Source organism: Coenobita brevimanus, chromosome 107, assembly GCF_032717465.1.
Source record: "Coenobita brevimanus isolate Jiangsu-jjx chromosome 107, ASM3271746v2, whole genome shotgun sequence".
NCBI classification, from domain to species: domain Eukaryota; kingdom Metazoa; phylum Arthropoda; class Malacostraca; order Decapoda; family Coenobitidae; genus Coenobita; species Coenobita brevimanus.
In genome coordinates, this window is record NC_137060.1 from 28915702 (window position 1) to 28926334 (window position 10633).

General features: G+C 39.7%; 1 protein-coding gene across 3 annotated transcripts; it reads left to right on the forward strand.

Annotated features, from left to right (window-relative positions):
- Positions 1 to 135: 135 nt before the first annotated feature.
- Positions 136 to 6497, forward strand: Gas41 (YEATS domain-containing protein 4 Gas41). 3 transcript variants are annotated; one of them, XM_080285529.1, is made up of 6 exons: positions 136 to 197; positions 681 to 803; positions 1049 to 1192; positions 2114 to 2251; positions 2927 to 3209; positions 6123 to 6497. In XM_080285529.1, exons 2-6 carry the CDS (start codon positions 690 to 692, stop codon positions 6299 to 6301), a joined length of 858 nt encoding a protein of 285 aa, XP_080141655.1. In that variant the 5' UTR covers positions 136 to 197; positions 681 to 689; the 3' UTR covers positions 6302 to 6497. The 3 variants fall into 3 exon arrangements, with proteins under 3 accessions (XP_080141655.1, XP_080141654.1, XP_080141653.1); XM_080285528.1 differs by having other exon boundaries at positions 180 to 289; XM_080285527.1 differs by lacking the exon at positions 136 to 197 and having other exon boundaries at positions 669 to 803.
- The last annotated feature ends 4136 nt before the right edge of the window (positions 6498 to 10633 follow it).

The window sequence follows — 10633 nt, forward strand, 5'->3', positions numbered from 1 at the left end:
ACTGCCTCACGCATCCCTCGGGAACGAATGTCAACTTGACATTATTGTGTTTTCCTAAGATTTCCACAGCAGCCGGATTCCGGATTCAGGATATATACAAAAACTAACTATTTTCCCTCTCCTTATAGTTACAAGCAAAGAAAATTTCAGTTGAAGAATCACTGCAATATACGGATACTAAATAAAGGCATGTGGATGTAAGTGATATGGGAAATGCTTAATTTATATCCCACTAAGAATCTGTCAAGCTCGTACAGAGACAGGAGCGCGTAAACAATACAACGTTATCGTGAGTTCTGTTTATAATTGTAGTACCTACAATAATCAGCTCTCTATTAATGGTGTGATAACGTTTCAGGGACAGCCTTTTTCATTGTAATTTAGTATGAACCTAAATAAATAAATGTGCAAAGCTAGCTAATTGTGTACCGTGCTTTCGGCACCAGCCCAGTTTTTGTCAACTTGGGCGACTTGTAAAAAAATGCCAAGCAGGAAAAAATCTGTTAAGTAATAGTTAACGAGAGAGAAAACCTCATTATATTGCTAATTTCAACAGTGATCATAAACCAGTTCCCTGCTGCAGCCGTGGATTGAAATTTGGTATACCGGTACCTGAAATTATGTCCCTTCAGTCAATAGACCACTTCTCTGACCACTTGACCACTACCATGTTGTCTCAGGTGGCAGTGATGATCATGGCACAAGCACAACTCCAGCAGCAGCAGCAACACCAACAACAGCTGCAGCAACAGAAAGCCAATGCAGCAGCTGACTTTGGCCCAGACAGTGGTGGACGGATAAAGGTGGGCATTTTTGTTTTTATTTATTTATTTATTTTTTTATGAAGACATTCCTGTAAGTGGAAGTAGTAGTTGGAATGATGGTGGTGATGGGGAGGAGAAGCAGGATGGTGATGATGATGACAGATAAGGATATTATTTTTTTACTAAACTGTTTGAAGGTATGACAAATATACTGTATATACATGTATGCTCTTTCCTTTTCACTTTTATTGCTGACATCTGATTGTGTTGATGTCATACAACAGGGCCTGACAATAGTGAAACCATTGGTGTACGGAAACGTTGCACGCTACTTTGGTAAAAAACGAGAGGAAGATGGACACACGCATGAGTGGACAGTATATGTCAAACCATACTATAACGAGGACATGTCAACATATGTTAAACAGGTAAGAGGCATGATGTAGGCTACGGGTACAATAATCTACTGCCATATATAATGAGAGAGAGATTGTGTTGCATTTGAAATGTTTCTTTGTTGGTCAGTTTGAGATTAGAGAATATTTTAACAGATGAGGTTAGACCTTAACTTCTTTATTACACTAACATCTTTTCTGTTTTATTTTTACCACCACCAGTTAATGATAATAAACACAGGAGAGATTTTCCACACTGGAGATGTTATCAGTATATATTACATTCATTTACCCCTTCAGTACAAGACATTTCCCATTAGTTGAATAAAATCACCTGGGAGTAGCCAGAATGAAGCATAATAATACTGTACGGTTTGTCATTTGAGAGGAGCACGTGGAGTTACATGGAGAGACAGACAGACAAATGGGGAAATAAAAGATCATGGTGGTGTTGATGTGGATGCAGCTGAAAGTGCGAAAAGAAATACTTTGAGTTGGTTTGGCCATGTGGAGAGGGTGGAGAAGGTGAGACTGACTAGAGTGAGGGGGAGTGGGGTACCAAAGATGAGACTGGGGGATGGGGTGGAGAAGTATATGAGAAAGGAGAATGTGAGCTGGCAAGAGGGCAGTCAATTGGCAGGGGACAGGGCAACATGGAGGCAGTTTGTTTGTGGCCTTCTCTTACGGGATTTAGGCATCTGGCAATAGATAGATTTATGGAGTTAAGTTTGCTGTTGGTGAGGTGTGTGCATATAAGTTCTGCATATTTTCTGTTAATTTCTCCCACAGCCTCTCACCCTTTTATTAGTAGAAGTTACATCATTCATAGATACCTATGTGTATTTACGTTTTAATTACTTCACTGGGTTGACACCCTTTATTACTGGTATATTCTTGCCATCCTCAAATGGGAGAATAATTACTAAACTAGTATCACATTACTTCTGTTTACAGATCCATTTCAAGCTGCATGAAAGTTACGCCAAACAAAATCGTGTGATAACCAAGCCACCATATGAAGTCACTGAAACAGGATGGGGAGAGTTTGAAATAGTCATCAAAATATTCTTCCATGACCCAAATGAAAGAGCAGTAAGTGTTTGAAATTATTTTAAATTTACTTTTAGCCACTTTGTACCTATTGTTGTGTGTTTCATTCATAAGGTAGAATCTACTAAATCTCTGGTGCCTTTGTGTGGTGCATTTTATTTAATTTTCTAATGCAGAGTTTTATTCAACTCTGGAAAAACATTTTGGAGTGGAGGGGTTAGATCTAGCCTTCATTGATCCCTCAGCTGCTGGAGGTTCTTCATAACATGAACTAAATAATATGGTGGTAGTCTGAGTATAATTTTAATTATTTATTTATTTTTTTACATGCCTGACTCTGGGCAAAGGCTTCAGGGCCTATTCCCAAGTTCTCCTTGGGGCCCAGTAGCCCTTCTACATCTCCACATGTCACCACTTCGGCAGTAACACCCACCATCCATAATGAATACATGCTAGGGCTGTCTCATACAGGACTGGTGTACTGTTATTAACGGGGATACCTTTATGACATGATGGTGGGTCATTTGGTAGATCAGAAAAGTCTGCTTTTTGTGAAATTCAAATCCTTAAAGTGTTCCCGGCCCCAGCCAGGATTCGAACCTGGGTCTGTTAAGACTGCAGGCTGCCTCTCTACCAATTCTGCCACTGCCTCTGATGTGTCATCATAGTGAAAAGGTTAAGCTTCCAGTCACCCATTACTTTGCTCCTTATTTTCAGGTTACAATCTACCACATCCTTAAGCTGTTCCAGTCACCCCCTGGCACCACCACAGCCGCTGCCGCCACAGTCACACCCACTGCAGTCACTTCAGTGGCCACCACCCCAGCAGCGGCGGTAGCAGCAGCAGCGGCGGCGGCTGCAGCAACAGGAGATCTCAAGAAACCCTTAGTGTCTGAATTCTATGAGGAGCTGATCTTCCAGGACCCCTCAGCAATGATGAGACAGCTGCTGACCAACACTAGACAGCTAACTCTGGGGGAATATAAGCATGATACAGATTGTAAGTTTTCTCCTGAGTCAGCCCTCCATTCATTACTAATCATTATTATCTTAGCATTAGCAGTCTTCACTAGTTTACATCAAGTGAGGCGTGTTTCTGGTTCATGCCTGTAGGACTTAACACTAAAAAACTCTTCATATTTCATACCAAGGTCTTAATGAATCATGAGCAACCTTGCTGCAGTGAATAGATGTTCAGATATATGCAACTTAATAACAAACAGCTTTGAACAAGAACTTATTGTACTGTACTGTATAGTAGGTACCCATAGACCGCGAGTTCAGAGTACGTGATCCTCATTGTACACGAGGACCTAGTTTTTATCGAATTTTAGTGTCCTTTTTAATAGTGACACGAATTGAACTCGTAATAGGCGAGATGGCAGCGAAGAGTGGCCCAAATCCGGGGTTTACCCCGAGCACGCGGCATTGCCACCCCAAGAAGCGCCAGCCACCAGTGATGGAGACTCGTCGATGAGCCATTTCCTGGGGAGGATCGAGAGGATGATGCGATGTCTGAGGTGTCAGAAATAGACTTTGAAGGGTTTATGAATAAAGTGAGTGCATTAGCTAGTGAAATTGTCGAAAGTGCTGGTGACTAGAGTGGTGAGGAAGGTGGTGTTTTGAGTGGTGCAGGAGTTGCACGCTAGGGTTCTGAGGCAATTTGCCGTCAAGTCAATTCGCCATTGACCATTCCTTGTCAAAACATGGACGATTCCCCATCAGTGTACTTATTATTAATTAATCAGTACTTTAATAACTACCGGTATACTTCAGGCGTATCCATAAAAGTCAATGTTCAGTAGTGTAGGCTTTGGATATTATTTATTTGTTGCACTTTTAGTCAGTATTGACTAAAGGTGCAACTAATAAATAATATCCAAAGCCTATGCTATTGAACATAGACTTTGATGGTTATTAAAGTACTGATTAATTAATAATTAGTATACTGTATTTATAGGATGACGGGGAATTGTCCAGGGTGCGTACTGTCCTGACGGAGAATCGTCCATGTTTTGACGGGGAATTGTCTGATGACGACGAATTGTCTCCTGCACCACTCGACACACCACCCTCCTAACCACTCTCGTCACCAGTATTTTTGACACTTTCACCAGCTAGTGCACTCACTTTGTTCATAAACCCTTTAAAGTCTATTTCTGACATCTCAGATTTTGCATCGTCCTCTTGATCCTCCCCAGGAAATGGCTCATAGACAAGTCTCCACTCTTCATCACTGGTGGTTTAATTAACTAGTTTCTTCCTCACTGTAGTCACCTTTGAATTATTCAGGCATCACCCATAGCTGTCTTCATTAATGACGACGAATTGTCTTGTTATTGTTGTGACGGAGAATTGACTTGATGCCAAATTGTCCCGAAACTGAGTGGTGCAAGAGACAATTCGCCTGTTGTCCTCTTGGGTTAAGGTGAGCAGCCATATTCTTGTTGGTTTAGTTAAGTCATATCCCTGTTGACTTAGAAAAGCCATAATCTTGTTGGTTTAGTACGCAAATTCCTAGTACACAGTGTCCTCTGCCGCCCATATACTCGTGTACTGTGGGTACCTACTGTACTTCCAACAGTACCAGCTAGCAGAATAACACTGTTTTTAATAAAGATGCAAGGAAGATTTGGTATATGAGACATAGGTACAGTATTTTATTACTTATTTATATACTGTATAGACTTTACAGACATCTGATGGTCTAGTAATGCATAATCAGTGACAGCCATGCCTTTGAAATTTTCCACCTCGTCTCACAGGCAAACCATCTACACATTTTTTTCTTTCTTTCTAAATATGCCTTACAAATGACTGTGCATCCCATCATAATGTTTTGCAGTTTATTGATCATTCATATCAGTGACAGGAGAGCCTTCTTCCTTACTACCCTTGCCTTATTCTAGTAGTTTACTCTTGTAGGAACTGCCTAGCATGGACCACCTGATCTGCTGCAGTAATACTTTCTAATGTTCTCATGTTATTTACTTCCATTTAATCTATATCTCATCCAAACCTTTATTGCCCTATCATAAGCTCTGCGGCCCAGGATAGTCCACTCATCATAGACATTAATGCCGAGAGTGACCAGTTGTTTGCCTGAGTGAGAGCACATTTGCACAAAAAATAAAATAAGATATGGAAGTAGACCTCAAAGGGTCATACACAGCTAGATTATGTTAAATATTATGAACCCCCCTAGCATGTGTAGATCTTTTCACTTGACATCGTACATTAAATGTTTTCACCCATTCCGTTCTGCCTTAGTGGCTTATATGGTATCCATATTATGGCATGGTGCTGGTTCATTAGTCCTTCCATTCTTCATGTTCTTGAGCACCACACCTCACTAGACCACTAGGTGTCTGAAAAACTGTGTGTGGGCAGTGGGGCTCATGCATTACATCAGTACATAGCACAAAGGCCCACCTGTGATTTCCTGCCAGCATCAGAAACTGTCCCATAAAGGGCAATGTATCCAAATTGGACAGGGGACGGCTTCAGATTAACCTACCGGTACTCCAGTAAACTCTTTGTGAACATGTGGAACTGGGTTGGGATGTTTAATGTGTAAATCTTTTTTTTAAATAATTTACTGTATTTTGTATTGTCAGTACAGTAGTGGCTATACACTCATTTTTGTGCATGCCATCTTCATTTAGGCCTAATGCCACTTTCTGTTTTAGTGATAACTGTGCCTTAAACAAAACCGTTCATATCTTTTAGGGATGTGGAAATGCTGCCATGGCATGTCAGTCTCCTAACCTGAAATGTTCTAGACTAAAGTAGTACAGCATTGGAGCCCTAAACCCTAAAGTGGGTAATATGGGATTTATTTAAAAAAAATTATGTTGTTAGTTTAATTATTGTTGTCGGATGCTCATGATTTTAACAGTAAAATTTTTTCCAGTTGAGGAAAAAAAGGTCAAGACAGTCAAGAATCTGATGAATGCCAGGGAGAAAATCTCTAATGAGATATTGGACCTGCGGGAAAAGATCAAGTTAGCCAAAGACACCATAGCCAAGTTCAAGGAGGAAATCAACAAGACCCAGGGAGAGGGTGCTGTTGATATTTCTGGGTTCACCTAATATTGTACGGTGAGGGATTTTATGATCATGTTCTGTTCCTTAACACCTTCACTGTGTTGCTGTCTTTTTTAAAGTTTACTCTGATTACACTTTGATCATTTTGGTGAAGAGACTTCAAACTGGATGAGTTAGGTAACAGCCTTCATTGAACTCTTCAGTATGAGAGGGCTTTCCAAAGCTGAAAATGTTGGTGGGAGGTGGCAGAAATAGAGTGAATATATACTGTACAGTACATTCTCAGATTCAGGAGTTAAGCACACAGATGGGAATTGTACACAAATACTCTTCTGTGTATCATAACCCTTAGTAGCAGTACCTCAGTATGATATCCTTTAGTATCTTATTACAGCATACATCATAGCATAATATGTAATACTATTGTTGGTTCGTATCATCCTGCCCTTCTTTTGCCCTCGCTGACATCTGATAAAGTACCCGGTATTTAAACTACTGTGATGAGGATTGTGTGAATATTATAAATGTATTAATTACATGTTACATTCTCCATTATCAAAAATTGCAACTAGTACCAGGACATGCTGCAAACCAACGATAGTTCATTCAGAATGCTGTATTTACCCTCTCATACATGAGAACTTGGTAAAAAATCCAACCGCTTGCACTTTTTTGACGCAGGTTGCGCCCAAGTGAGAGCCAACCACTCACTGTTATCAACACACATTGCGTCCAGCCATATAGGTTGTGGTATTTTTTCGCCACATTTTTCGGTTGCATCCTAACCTGGGAATAAAAGTCTTTGTAATAGAGCTAGAAGTGTCATTTTTAAATGAAAATGATCACAATTAAATGCTCTACAACTTTGTCAACAAGCATTGACGAAATGTTTATATATTTGTTAGAAATCAGTGCTGAATAAATGAGTGAACGATATAATAGGGTAATTTATTTTTTCTTTTTTTTCGTTCATTAGGAAGATCATTCATTCATTTATTATATGTAGCAATTTCATAGCAATACAGTTATGAATAAGAGCAGGGGAGAAAGTTGAATGGAAGCATTTTCCGATGTCACGCACATTGCTGAGTGAGGGGTGTGTGGCGTGTAAGGTCTGGGCCAGCCCTTGGGGGTCATGCAGTACTCAGAACCGGTTGGACACAGGTTGCGGTAAAAGAGTTTGAGGGGGTTATATACAACATCAGATGGTTCAGGCGGTTCAGGGTTAGTCAGGGAAGTTAAGCAGTCATTGTTAATCATTGCTGTGTACTGTATAATGACTGACACTGTAGTATAAATTTCATGTAAGTGCGATGTTTAGAGTAAATGTTGCTGTATCAGTGGGGTAAAGAAAGTTGTAGTTGTGTTTTTGTACAGAAATTAAGGCAATAGAGTACTAAAATTATCGTGGTATAAGTCAGCCGAGTAATGCAGGAAAGGTTTATAGACATATAATTACAAAGAAAGAGTACTGCATCAGAGTGGTTGGCGGATAAAGACCATGGTGGTTTTAAGAGTGGCAGATGCATGGATCAAATATGTGCAGTGGGACGCACAGTAGGGACAGCTTGTGAAAAGGACTGTAAGGTATTTATGGACCTGGAAAAAGCACCAAACAGTGTTAACAGGGAAAGAGCAGGGAAGGGTTTACATACATGAGATGTGGATGGAAAGCTGATGAATGCTGCAAAATTTTTATTATGTTGAATCATGTGTAGTGTCGAGAGTGGTTCAATATCATTGTTGGAGTGAGACAGAGATGTAATATATCCCATAGCAGTTCAGTAAGTTAAACTCTGGTTGTGGAGAGAGGGAAGGGGATGGTAATGAATGGTGAAGGATGGAGTATCTCAAATCTGATCTCTGCAGACGATGCTGTGGTACTTGCTGATGCTGAACAGGAGCACTGCAGACTGGTACGGAGTTGTGGTTTTGAAAGCACATGTAAATAATAGGAAAGTGACAGCAGATGAGAGACAGCATGTAACTTGGTGTGATGTGTTGCTGAATGTGAGAAGACTTGGTAAGGGAGTTTTAGTACCTTGGTGCAGTCATAGAAAGAGGTAAAATTGCACAGGAAGCATTAAGGTGACACAGATAATGAAAGCTATGTTCACTATGATGGCCTTTTTATGCAGTAATGGTCTGTGTGGAGACTGCAAGAAAAGTGCATAAAGGTGTGTTAGTGCCCACATTAATGTATGGGTGTGAGACCTTGGTGTGACATGAGAATGAAAAATCAAAAACAATAGAAATTGGATTACTGCAAACAGTATATTTGAACTGATACTCTAGCAGCCAAATATGTAACACCATTTATTATAGGTTTAATAATACAGATTATTAAATATTACTTTATTCCCAATCCCTAGTTTACCAGATGAATAAGAGAAGTTCTGGGTAAGCATAAAATATACCTGATATATTAACAAATAAAAACTTCCATATGACTCCATCCATATAGTGGCATCAACTTATGCTTGTTTTGCATTTTACCCAACTCCAGTGCTGGTTCCGTGGTTCTTATTGGTGTAGCATGCCTTGATTTACTTCCATATCTTGGAAAAAGAAAAAGGTAGCTAATAAAGAGCATCTGTTGTGACTGACGTGATGTGGTTCATTGGTTGACCGGCCTAACATGGCAGAGGACAAGACCACAAGGCTCAGGCTCACCGACCACTCCAGAGGGACATTAATCAGAGATGCCCAACATGTGTGTTAGAGATGCCATGAGTAGCAACTGCCTCACAACAATACACAGCAAAGGAATGTTCCTAGAACTCCATTTGCACTTATTTTATTTGCCTTTTCTACTCTTAAATATGTTTTAGATAGGTTTTTCTTTCCGTTATCCCCAGGGACAACAATACACAAGCTTTTTTTTTTTTTTTTTTTTAAGGCCAAACAAAGGAGGTTCTCACTACATTTCCAATGATCCATGAAAAACTACAGAAAAGTTAAATTAAAACCAATATAGCTGGAGTTTAATTTTTCTCTCTGCCGAGAGAAGAAGGGCACTGTACTGCACTGATTCTAGAGACTGATGATTTGACAATAGACATGGAATGATTATCAATGAATCTGCAACATTACTTCTCAGTGTTGCTCCAAATTACGTCAACTTTATTCTAAAACACCAAACTAGAGCTCTCACCTTTTTTGGCAGAGTGGCAATATGGATATCTCAACAGTTTAAATTCACCACATAACCTGACAGGGCGGTGAAAGGACTCTTCAATACAATATGTAGGTGTCTCATACCAGTGAAATGTGATAATGTAAAGGAGCTTCTCTATTCACAGTATGAGAGCTGCTTCTATAAGGAATGTACTAAGTAGGCAATGTGTGTAAAATAAACTGCTTTTCGAATATGATATACTAAGATAACCAAAAAATCTATTTCAATAAGTTACTTATAGAAGGGAAGCACACAGAATTTCTTGCAAACTGCCATCCCACACAGCAACATGATGTATATTGCCACTCTGTCAAAACTGGTACTATTGCTATCACTAGTTTCTTTACCACTCTGGCTCGTGGTAGGTTGAAGCCAGGGTAGAAGACATGCCAGGCGAACAGACACAGGCCACGTCATTGTAAGAGGCTAACTCACCTGAACCACAACTTCCTTTCACAGACGAAACACATGAACACAGTTATGAAGTTTGTGAGTTATTATCTGACTGCCAGACTTGTCCACACATCTGACTGTTTCAGCCCTGGCTTTGACGTCCCTCGAGCCAAGGGGAGGTAAAGAAATTAGTGATTGCGATAATACAGCCAAAAGCAGTCACCAGTGCTCAACAGCAACTGTTAAATACAGTATTTGCTAATTCATATAGCTTTCTCAGAATAATCTCATTAGTGCAATATCAACAGCCAGTTTCTGATATCTTATCCTCTTTTTCATTACCCTGTACCTTTCAAATAAAAAAACGAAGGCATTTCAGTATGTGGCTCTTCGCAACAAGTTCAAGGCAGAGTCACTGATTAATTCCTTTCATCAATGCTGATACCAGATTCAATATTTTGTACATGAAAAATATAAACTACAGCCACGGCTCTGTGGCTGTTTATTATGAAATGCAGTTGGTATGAGGATCTGCTGATATATGTGCACTGATGGCTCTGTACATGAAAATATGCTTTGTGTTGCATGGCTCTGTAAATGACAGTACATTTTGTGTTGCAAATTTGGCATCTGAACTTACCTCTGCATGTGTTAAGCTCTCAGCAAAGTAATGTGATTCATTTAGAACTGAATGATAACTGAGTGCATGTATGGCTTGACTAAGCATAAGCTTTCCTAATAAAAAAAAAAGGCTTGCTTTGCACCACTTCCATTATTCACAGAAACTTTTGCACTTTCAAAATATT